The 12,529-nt window shown below is 40.0% G+C and overlaps 1 protein-coding gene across 3 annotated transcripts in view; it reads right to left on the bottom strand.

Annotated features, from left to right (window-relative positions):
- The window catches only part of mtor (mechanistic target of rapamycin kinase), a 352,436-nt gene that overhangs the window by 75,218 nt on the left and 264,689 nt on the right, over positions 1-12,529 (bottom strand). For all 3 annotated transcript variants that reach the window (XM_078558210.1, XM_078558212.1, XM_078558211.1), the window contains 3 exons: positions 11,546-11,653; positions 9,206-9,331; positions 8,438-8,569 (listed from right to left, as the gene is read on the bottom strand). In XM_078558210.1, coding sequence (XP_078414336.1) covers positions 8,438-8,569; positions 9,206-9,331; positions 11,546-11,653 — 366 coding nt within the window. The remainder of the gene's footprint in view (positions 1-8,437; positions 8,570-9,205; positions 9,332-11,545; positions 11,654-12,529) is intronic.

Genomic DNA, 12,529 nt, shown 5'->3' with positions numbered 1-12,529 from the left:
TGTCTTAAATGGGTGACCCCTTACTCTGAGATTATGCCCTCTGGTCCTAGACTCTCCCACAAGGGGAAACAACCTCTCAGGATCCACCCTGTCAAGCCCCTTAAGAATCTTATATGTTTCAATAAGGTAGCCTCTCATTCTTCTAAACTCCAATGAGTACAGGCTCAACCTACTCAATCTCTCCTCATAAGAAAATCCCTCCATACCCGGGATCAACCTAGTGAACTTTCTCTGGTCTGCCTCCAATGCCAGCGTATCTTTCCTTAGATAAGGGGACCAAAACTGTTCACAGCATTCTTGGTGTGGTCTAACTAGTGCCTTGTATAGTTTTAGAAAGACTTCCCTATTTTTATACTCCATTCCCTTTGAAATAAAGGCCAACATTTCATTTGCCTTCCTTATTACTGCTGAACTTGCATGTTAGCTTTTTGGGATTCATGCACAAGGACTCACAAATCCCTCTGTGCTGCAGCTTTCTGCAGTCTTTCTCCATTTAAATAATATTCAGCTCCTCTATTCTGCCTGCCAAAGTGCATAACCTCACATTTTCCCACATTATATTCCATCTGCCAAGTTTGTGCCCAATCATTTAACCTGTCTATATCCCTCTGTAGACTTTGTGTCATCCTCACCACTTGGCTTCCCACCTATTTTGGTGTCATCCGCAAACTTGGCGAGAGTGCTAAGATAAAAGCAAAATACTGCGGATGCAGGAAATCTGAAACAAAAACAGAAAATCCTGGAAAAACTCAGCAGGTGTAACAGCATCTGTGGAGAGAAAAACAGAGTTAACATTTCGAGTCCATATGACCTCTTCTTCGGAGCTAAAGAGAAGTAAAAATGTGATGAAATTTATACTGTTTTATACTAAACTAAATAACTATACTAAATAAGCTAACTGGCCTATAGCTGCTTGTTTTTTGTCTCCCACCTTTTTTGAATAAGGGTGTTACAATGGCCGTTTTCCAGTCCTCTGGGACTTTTCCAGATTCTAAGGATTCTTGGAAGATTTCTACCAGTGCATCCACTATCTCTGTAGCTACCTCCTTTCATGTCCTAGGATGCAACCCATCAAGTGCAGGGGACTTATCAGCCTTTAGCCCCGTTAGTTTCCCTAGTTTTTCTCTAGTGATAGTTATTGTATTATTTCCTCTCCCCACCACCCCCTGACTTTTGCCCCATTGATTATTTAGTAGTTTTGGAAGGTTGTTAGTATCTTCTACTGATGAAAAGTATTTATTCAATTCCTTTGCCATTTCCTGGTTCCCCATTATTATTTCCCCAGCTTCATTCTCTAAGAAGCCACTATGGCCTCTCTCTTCCTTTTATATATTTGAAGAAGCTCTTACTGTACTTTTTTATATTACTCGCTAGTTTACCCTCAAAGTTTATTTTTTCCCTCTATTATTTTTTGGTCATCTTTTGTTGGTTTTTCGCATTCCTCTGGCTTACCACTAATCTTTGCCAAATTGTATGTTTTTTCTTTCAATTTGAATACTATCCTTAACTTCCCTGGTTAACGATGGTTGGTTTATCCCATTCCTAGAATCCTTCTTCTTCACTGAGATATATCTTTGTTGTGAGTCATGTACTATTTTCTTAAACGTCTCCCATTGTTCATCAACCGTCTTTCCCAGTCTACCCTCATTCCTTTGTAATTACCCTTATTTAAGTTTAGCACAGTTGTTTCCAACCCAAGTTTCTCACACTCAAACTGAATGCTAAATTCTACTATGTTATGGTCACTGTTTCCTAGGGGATCTTTTACTCTGAGATCATTTATTAAACCTGCCTCATTACACATTACCAGATCCAAAATAGCCTGATCCCTGGTTGGATCCACAACATATTGTTCTAATATACTCTGTCCTAATATGCTCTATGAATTCTTCCTTGTGGCTACCTCTGCCAATTTGATTTTTCCCAATCTACAAGAAGATTAAAGTCACCCATGATTAATTGTCTGCCTTTTTTACATACCCCCATTATCTCCTGATTTATTCTCTGTCCTACAGTATAGCTATTGTTAGGGGGCCTATAGACTACTCTCACCAGAGTCTTCTTCCCCTTGTTATTTCTGACCTCCTCCCATATGGATTCCACATTTTCCGATCCAAGGTCATTTCTTGCTATCGTATTTATTCCATCTTGGACTAACAAAGCTACTCCACCACCCTTTCCTTCCTGCCTGTCCTTTTGAAAAGTCACATACCCCTGATTATTTAATTCCCAACTTTGACCTTCTTTTAACCATGTCTCCGTAATGGCTATATAATCATACCCATTAACCTCTATTTTTGCCGTTAATTCATTTATCTTGTTCCGAATACTGCATGCATTTAACTAAAAGGCATTAATTTTGCCTTTTAACAATTTTTTTTCTGCCTTTGACCCTATTTGCTGCTTTTTCAAATGTTTGGACACTCTGTCCCTTCCTGTCACACTTTAGGAATCATTACCTAAATAGCTGCCCTGCAATGCTGCCATACCCTTTTGCTTTGTAAGCCTATGTATCCCCACTCCAGAACCCTCCCCCTCTCTATTTAGTTTAAAGCACTCTCTACAGCCATAGTTATTCAATTCGCCAGGATATTGGTCCCAGCATGGCTCAGGTGAAGCCCGTCCCAATGGTACAGCTCCCTTCTACCCCAGTACTGGTGCCAGTGTCCCATGAACTGAAACCCATTCCTCCCACACCAATCTTTGCGCCACGCATTTAACCCCTTGACTTTATTTACCCTATGCCAGTTTGCCCATGGCTCAGGTAGTAATCCCAAGATTATTACCCTGGGGGTTCTATTTTTTCATTTAGCTCCTAACTGTTCAAATTCTTTCAACAGAACCTCCTTTCTAGTCTTATGAATGTCATTGGTACTAACATGGATGACAACAACTGGATCCCTCCCCTCCCACTCCAAGTTCCTCTCCAGCCTTGAGATGTCGTCCTTAACCCTGGCACTGGGCAGGCAACAAAGCCTTTGGGACTCACGCTCGGCTGCAGAGAACAGTATCTATCCCCCTAATTATACTGTCCCCTACCGCTACTATGTTCCTATTTCCCCCCCCCACTTGAATGGTTCCCTGTACCACGGGGGCCGTGGTCAGTTCGCTCATCCTCCCTGGAGTTTCAAGCATTCAAGCAAGGTCATGTTCTCTTTAAAAAGAAAGATGATTTATTTAGCTCAAAAACAACAACTTGCACTGCTAACATTGGTAAACATCTCAAGGCACATTTCAGCAATGTAATGTGACAAAAATTGACACCAATCCAAAGAAAGAGACATTAGGATGAGCTTAGTCACAGAGGGCACTTTTAAAGAAGATCTTAAGGGAAGCGAGGTCAAGTATTGCAGATGTTTGAGGGAGCGGGGGAATTCCAGAGTTTAGGGCCTAGATGGATGAAGGCATGCCTATAGTGGTGAGGCGCTGGAAGTGGGGGATGCAAGAAGCAAGAGTTGGAAAAAGAGTGTTCTCAGGGGGTTAAAGGTCTGGCAAAAGTTACAGGGGTAAAGAGAGGCGAGGGCATGGAGAGATTTCAACACAAGGATGAAAATTTTAAATCAAGATGTTGTTAGACTAGGAGCCAATGTAAGTCAGTGAGAACAAAGTGATAGGTGAATGGAACTTGGCAAAAGATACAGCTATGTAGCCTTGACAGAAACACTCCAGTAATAAACTGTAACCAATTAATGCAGAGTTTAATGTGGTAACAATGTCTGTTTAGCAATTTCATGCTACTGTTTACGCATGAAGTAGCTAAGACATTTGAGAGGAGATTCTGAGGGATTTAGGTCGGCCTCCCAATATGAGGCCATCTGGCCCGTCAAGCCTGTCAAGCCCATAAGCCCACCCCCTCCCCACTGCCTCAACTAAAGTGTCATGCATAATTTGTCCTAGAATGGTCTCCACCCTTGATGTAAAACAATTAACAAATATAATCACAGAAAATAGAATAGCTGTTCGTCAAACCTTACTCATCTTGGGTTGATTATTTTCCATGGTACAGCAATTTCCTGGTCCCAATAGTTCAGGACTACAGTCCCCAGAGTGTTTGATGAAAACTACAATTTAGTTCAACTCTGTTAACCAGGTATCAACACTTTTTTTCCAAAAAAAGGAAGGCAAACGATTCATATCTTGCTGCTTCTACTTTGAGATTATTCTGCATCTTATGAGGACAGGTTAGATAGATTGGACCTGTATCCACTGGAGTTTAGAAGAATGATAGGAGATCTTATTGAAACATATAAGATCCTGAGGGGGCCTGACAGGATGGATGTCGAGAGGATATTATCCCTTGTGGGAGATACTAGAACTAGGGGATATAGTTTAAAAATAAGGGGTTATTTAACACGGCGATGAGATGTTTTTTCTCTCAGAAGGTCATTAGTACATGGAATTCTCTCCCCCCAGACAGCAGTGGAGACAGTCATTGAATATTTTTAAGGCTGAGTCACACAGGTTTTTGATTAACAAGGGAGTCAAAGGTTATAGGGGGTAGACAGGAAAGTAGAGTTGAGGCCACAATCAGATCAGCCATGATCTTATCAAATGGCGGAGCAGGCTAAAGGGGTGGAACGACCTACAGCTGCTCCTAATTTGTATGTTCATATCTACTATTTTGTTAACAAATTAATAATAACCATTTCTTTTGATACATAGTCTCATCTGAGGCTCAATAATTGTACACTGGTAGCCTTTAGTTCCTCACTAGTTTTGTGTAGGCCAGAGTTCACACTGGTGTCTTCTAATCCTGCGGTCACGGTGGTGCCCTCCAGCCCATTTAAATTATATAGAAATTACAACATGGAAGCAAGCCATTCAACCCAACCAGTTCGTGTTCGTGATTATCCAACTCATGAGCAGAAGTCCTGATGCCTTGCGCTCATTCTTTTCCCACATTCCATTATTTCGACGAACCATCTACCAAACCTATTCTTAAGTGTTGACATGGTGTCTCCTTCAATTACTAATATTGGTAGTGTAACCTAGCAAATATATTTCTACTGCTCTGTCTTAAATTCTTTACCCTGAATCTTATATCTACAGTACAGCTAATTTTAAACATCTCCATTAAAATGCCCATAATTTGCACAACTGCAATGAAAACAGTCCAATTTGTCTTTCTTTGTATTATACCAGGCAACATTCTAGTAAACCTGTGCAGTTGCTTCTCTATTGTCCCAACGTTCTTCCTTTAGTGGTTTAAAAAGCTGATGAATAGGTGAACACAGCCAATGGACTAATGCTCCAGAGAAATAAGTTCAAAACCTACCACAGCAGCTGGGGGAATTTAAGTTCAATGAATTAAATAAATCTGGATAGGGCATGCGGGGGTTGGGGTCAGCGCACACGGGAGTCGGGGTGAGGGCGTGCAAAGCTAGCATTAGTAATGGTGACTGTGAAACTGAAAACCCATTTGGTTCACTGGTGTCCTTTAAGAAATCTGCCATATTTACCCAATCTGACTTACTTCACTCCAGGTTTACCTCCTGCTCCCTTGCTCCAATTCCCACTAAATTTCCAACTGCTCCTCCTGGCCCCCATGCTAGCTGGGTCAAAACGCTGGAGTTCCCTCCCCAACAGCACAGTGGACGTTCTACAAGGACTGCAGCGATTCAAAAAGGCAGCTCACCAACACCTTCTCAAGGACAATTAGAGATGGGAAATAAATGCTGGCCTAGCAAGCATGATGCCCAATTAAGAAACAAAACAGTCATGATAGATGAAGTTTCAGAGGACAGAGTGAGTTGGAATGTGTGCTGGAAAGGAGCCAGACTAGTTTTGTTTTCTGGGACGCAGCATGATGGTAGAATCATTGCAACACACAGTAGGATATGAACAGCAAGAAAAAAAGGAAATGATTGAAGATGACCTGGTCTGTTTTTATCTACGGTGTCCCCGTTTACCAATAGTCTGAATTAGGTGTTTAATTTTAACAGCAATAATTTAGCAAAGTGCTGACTGGTGCTTCTATATCAACAGAATAATTTAGAAAAAGGAGAGAAAATATGCAATCATTGGAAGTGCAGCCAGTCAAATTTCCAAAAAAACCCTACACAATTTGCAAGCACATGGCAAAAATGAAGTGAGCAGATGCAAATCATTGCATGCCAAGCTCTGACTTACAGCAAAATAAAACACATGAAACAGGCTTACATTAATATACAGATCTGATTTAACTCTTTGCAAAATTTTATAAAGGTTACAATCTGCTGTCAAGTTAGGAAATTTTTCATTCAGACTTCACTGGCAGATCACTGATGCACAGTTTGACAACCAGCCCCAATCCTTATTTACTGCTGTCACCTTCTTTCAGAACAGGCAATACCCTGTCTCAAAATAATCAGTACATTTTGCATAAAAGCACAAGCCAGGCTACATATCAGATGGACACGTCTCCTAATAGCTCCTACTGCAGCTCAGCATCTATTTTTGTGATTTCTACCAAATGCCTTGGGATGTTTTGCTACATTAAAGGAATTATAAATGCAAGTTATTGTGTTATTCTGCTGTCAGGTATAGCGCCATTTAACTTGTTCTTATGGCCCTTTAATGGCCATAAAGAGTAGTTGCTTTAAGCCCTGACATCAATTAGAGTCTAAGACTTGGTGATGGAAATTGGTAGGTGCTTATATATTTTCAGCTCCTGGTCAAAAGAAACTAGCTTTGAACTAACCATTCTTTAGCAATACTTTTGAAGCTTTGAAATGTGAAACTTGAGATGTGCTAGAAGCAAGACTTATTTTAAATGAATAGGATGCCCAATTAAAATGATAAAAGCAACATGTGAATTTATTGGTTGAGGCCTTTTCAAATGAACTGTATTGGTAGCGAGCATTTGAGTTGCAGAATAATAGTATGAAGCACTAATACTGGAACTAATGTGAGACAACAAATTAAGGGAACATAGAGAATCATACTGTACAATCGTAAGAGATATTTGGCTTAAGTTGAGGGGTTTAGGTCGAGTGACCATAAATACTAGATTAAATGTAAGAGAACTAGAAGCAAGAAAAAAACGTCTTTACACATGGAATGGTGAGGCTGCACAGATAATTTCCAGAATTAAGGGACACGGGGACAAAGTAGGTAAATGTGATTAGGACAGTTTGCTCAGGTGCAGGGTAAATGTTCACACTGACTGATTGGATAGCCTTCTGGCAACACCGAACCGTCATTGGGTGGTTTGTCATTGGACATTTATCTGTAGCTTATTGGGTAAATAGTTGCAACATGCAATTACGAAAAAAAACTACGAGGGAATTCACTGTAGCAAATTAACCACACCAGAGTTATGAGGGTTACATAATTAGAAAACTTGTTCTTGTGTTGTTTTAGCTCCTCAATGTTGCCATGCTAATTGCCTTGCTGCCACTACAGACTAGGCGGAAATAAAAATGATCTTTTTTCACTAGAACACTACTTTAAAAAAAATTGAGTTTCAATCCAATGATAATACCATCTGTACCAGTCAATTGCAATTGTCTTTTTCAAATTTCTTTCATTACTGAGGCAATGACTGTGATACTGCTGCTTGAATTGAAACACGATCCAGGGAAAGCACTACACTGCTGTTGATCTGAGAAAAAACATGTGTTTAAGATGGTCATTGTGAGTGGGAGAATAAGTTCCTTAATAGAGACAGTCAATTGCTCAGTTACTAAAGTACAAAAATAAAAGAATGAAATACTGTAGTGAGAGTAATAATCTCACAACTAGAAAGGATGCTATTGAAATGTGGTCCAGAAAATATTAAAAGTGTTACAGTAAGAAGCCACTGCAGAATGAAGCTGGAGACCTGGACAGGTAGCAATAACTATTGGCATCAGAAGTCTTAAACTTATAAATTACATTTAGTTGGAATTGAAAAGATATGACACAAGTAACACAAATTAGTTACAGTATATTTAAAGTGTTGTGCAAGAAGTAAATTATCTCAACATAGTCATCAGGATGAAACAGCTAAAGAAGTCATTTCATACAACACAAGTTCTGCAGCTAACTTAACAGGAAAGGAACAGAATATTGAGCAATTTTTTTCCCAAAATATAGGAAACATTATGAGAAAAAGCCGTTGGGCCCAATTAAGCTTCACCTTCCATTATTCTAACTTCCTCAGCCTACCATCTGATTCTTTTGAATCGCCGAACACACTGAAGTTGTACCTTGCAGCTTATTACAATCATCATTTTTTCAGCTGAGCAGTTCCTTCTGACACCTGCTCCTAAGTTATTTTCCACTAGTTCATATCTGTGGTCCTATGTATTCCATCTTATTTTATCTTATCTATGCTATGTATTTAATATTTCTCTAATCATAAAATACAATGATTTAGAACTATTCCTTTAAGAAGAAGTGACATTAAGTTTATTAACTCATGAGAACTAACTGCAGGCTATAATTCCTATGCAATACACTATGAGTTGGAACCTACCTTGCGGGCGCTCTTCCACATGTACTTCATATAAGCATAGGTGACATGGGGGTGAACGGTTGACAACGGCTGATCAAGGTGCTTTGAAGGATCTACGCCAAGCAGCTGTACCAGGGTCTTATGAGCCAGGGCCTAAAAACAGAGCAGTTGTATACAGAGCATATTTGAAAAATAATCCCAGAAAAAGTAACAAAGTTTCACTTATTATTTTTCTATATTTATATTTTATGTCTTCACACATTTCCTGTCAACTTTTCCCAATATAAGTTTTCATGTCTACATTTATGTTGGAAACTGCCAGTGCAAACATCTCATGTTCTATTCACAACTTCATTTAAGTTCAGGAACTGCAGTGTGTAGTTACAGCGGGCCATGTTTACAAAGCCCATATTATAAAGTGGAAGAATTTATAATGCAGGTATAAAAATAAGATTGGAATGAATAAATGGGACAGAACTGCGCTTGCACACCATGGTTCAATTATCTCCAGCCCTCGAATAACCCTTTTCATTTGGTCTTCTCTTCCTGTGTGCGATTTCATTGGAGATTGATTCTTAATGAAAATTTTATGAAGGAACATTTTATGAACTGTGGTAGTGTTGTTTTTAAAGCAAAAGTCATGACTTTATAGTTAGTCTGTTCACTCACAAAGTAATTGGATCATACTTTTATCACTGTCAAAAACAAAGTAATTTCATAACTCAAAAGTTAAACCATAAGTGAGGTTGATAAAGTCCCGAAACTGCATTTCCTCCTGTGTCTTCTTACCAAACGTCCATTCTTGCCACAGAGACTTGCATACTTTAACCAAGTCCTCATATCTTCATGTGGGCCAATGACAAGGGAGCGAACCATTAGGATTCGTTGCCAGTCTTCTACTACCTGCTGGCATCCCTGTGGAGGAAATCAGAGAAAATTAGAGGTGAACAAGTGTTTATAGTCTGATAAAAGCAAAATATTGCGATGCTGGAAATCTGAAATAAAAACAGAAAAAGCTGGAAAAACTCAGCAGGTCTGGAAGCATCTGTGGAGAGAGAAACAGAGTTAGTGTTTCAAGTCCTTATGACTTTTTGTCACATGGTGGTGGCATTAAGCTCAAAATGAGTCAAACTCTCCCTTTGGTTTAAACGAGGTTAGCTGATTTCAGTCGAGACAACAGAAGAAGGGAAAAATCAGTTCCAGTACCCACTCTAGATAGCTATCACCAGCTGGAAAATATGGATATGTAGATGTCAAGTGTGAACAGCACTGGACTCAGCTATGGGAGCTACACATGAAGTAAAATAACCTGCTAATACTGTCTGGCTTACACATGAAGAATTGCCAGTTGAATGCAGTACCAGAGGGCTGCCAGCAATTTAGAAATGAGTCTCAGCATGAGTTAATGCCTTTATGAGAGAAGAGTAGAAAGTGGGGGGAGAAAAGAAACATTAAATCATTGACTTGGCAGTGTGATATAGAAACACAACCAAAGATCTCATTATTAGTGCATACAACACCATCTGATCTGGCTTACATCATTGGGCTATGCCTGCCAATGTCAGTGGCCAATGAATGGATAAAATAAAAAACAAATTGGAAAAGCACACTCCTATAAAACTAAATTAAAACCTTAAAAGCTATGATTTATGAAATAAGGGATTATTTGGTCTATTCATCTTCAGATGCAGCCAGTAATTGGGCATATAATCACTTGATTGTAATAGTCATGAATTAAAAACAGCTTCAAATGTCCTGCATATTTTTACTTGCAGAGTCTGGAATATATAAACGAAACTTGAATGTTGTCTTAAAAAGAAATTTCACAAATTTTGTTTAACATAAAATGGGGCACTTGTCTCAACATACTTCTGCTTTCCTTCAAATATGCACCAGAAAAAACAAATTGAAATGATCCTGGCCTTGAAGCTGTGTATGGAAAAGCTTTGAATCTTACAAATAATGCAAAATAAACCCTATAGGGGACATAGGTCTTTCTTTAAAAAGCAGAGTTTGGAAACTAAATATAGCTGGTGGCTTCTGAAAATAACTGTACTAGATTTATAGATTTGTAGAGAATAGTTCTGGCACTAAAGTTAAGAATATGCAATGGCATCTTATCCGTTTTTGAAAGCAAATCTCAATTATCCACACAAGAGCTGAAAAAATAGAAGTACTACTTCTGATGCAAGAAATGTAAGTTTCTGTATCAATACAGATTTTACAGGCACCTCGATTCCCCACCCCCACCAGCCAAAAGGTTGGGGAGTCGGGTGTCTGGCCACAATCCTGATGACTGTCCTGCAGCAATTTAATGCTGGGAGCAGTGTTAATTACTTTAAGGCAAGACTTCTGGCCCTATCTTGAGAGGAAGCCCACCTTAATAGAGCTGCCGGCCGATCGGATTGGCAGACAGCTCTGTAGTCCCCGCAGCATCAGTGGGAGCACTGGCCACTGTTGGGACTACAGGCAGTCTCACCATGCTGAGGAACCGAGGTAAATTCAAGGTTCAAGATCTGGGCGAGGGAGGTGAACGGGTAGAGGCAGGGGTGTGTTCAGGAGGCCAGGGATAAGGGTTAAAGCAGGGTGCCTCTGACGGACCCAGAGGGCTCACAATAGAGGTTCACCCCTCTGCGCGACATCATTCGCACAGCTAAAGCCGCTGGGTCTCCCACTGCCACAGGTAAAATACTGGTGACGGCGAGATGAAGCCTTTAAGTGGCCATTACTTGGCTACTTAAAGGTTTCATTAGGCCCAAGGGTGGGCAAGCCGCCCAACACCTCCGCAGCCCCTCCATAAAATTTCAGACAGGTCAAGGATGGGTGGGTAAGTGGCGGGAAAGCCAGCCACTGGATTTTACGTACCCCCTGCCTGCAAACCCACTGATGGGGGAGGGCAAAATCCAGCCCAATATTTCTGCAATCATGCTTGGCTCATGACTAATCTGCCAGCCAGCGTTTATGTTCCTTGTGTAAAATGAAAAATAATCATGGGCTCCTACTCCTGACTGATATCCACTGACTCTTCCTGGACAGCCAAGGCAGCTCCACAAAATGTTCAACTGGTTGAACGGCAAATGCGTACCCCGTCTCAGCTTGCCAAAGGTATTGGAATAAATGTTAACTTGCCTGAAGTCGTTCCCACCAGGTTTGTCTGATGATCTCCCTGCGCTCTGGAACCAGCTTGTATTGGATTACCTCTTCCAGTTCTGACAGCATCTGACAGGAGACCATGGCCTAAAGAACAAGGACTCAACATTTACTGCTTATGTTTTACTGTTCACAATTTGTAGGCATATAAAAAGTGAAACGAAGCAAGGTCACGGCACTCATCCTATGCATTAGATGATAAAACTCTATACACTACCTTCACCCATTAACAATAATATTAGCTCCTGAGCGAAAAATTTAAAAAAAGGCCAATTTCAGGAAAAATATGGCAGAAGCGCTCTCCAATTTTCTAAGGTAATCGACAAGTAGACCATGATTATATAACAGATTAAACAGGCATAGTTAATTAACCCATCTCCTTCATGTACCCCAATTCCTTAAGGAACATATAGGATCAAGTCCACCCATTAGGTTAATCTCAAATATCAGAGAGTAAGTTTTTATGTCACATTTCAACAACCTTCTGCCAAATGTATCCATCTGTCTTTTAAAATTGATGCAAGCACTGTGGTCAGGTTTATTTATTTTTTCCTGGGCCTACAGAACTTATGTGACAAAAACAGAACCAAAAGTTCAAAAATATTATACATCTATTCACTGAAGTATGAGTTCTATTGTTGCTACTGAAGAACTGGGGCAAAACATTTCCAATAGCTGCCAATGTTAGATATTATACTTTAAAACAACACATTTAGATTAGTGCCATGGATGCCATCATTGATGACAGTGCAAAAATAATGGCAGAATAATGAAAATAGTAGAGTTAGCTGAGCTCTGCTCCGTGTTACAACTGGCCCCATTGCCTTTGCCTGTTCAGGTATTTCAGCTAGACAATAAAAATCCCATGACACGTTTTGAGGAAGAGAAGGGAATTCTTCCAGGACCCTGCTCAACATTTTGCCGTTAGCCACTAAAAATGGATGAACTAACTGATCATTCCTT

Source organism: Cetorhinus maximus, chromosome 15, assembly GCF_964194155.1.
Source record: "Cetorhinus maximus chromosome 15, sCetMax3.hap1.1, whole genome shotgun sequence".
In the NCBI taxonomy this organism is placed as follows: domain Eukaryota; kingdom Metazoa; phylum Chordata; class Chondrichthyes; order Lamniformes; family Cetorhinidae; genus Cetorhinus; species Cetorhinus maximus.
This window is presented reverse-complemented; position numbering and strand designations above follow the sequence as displayed.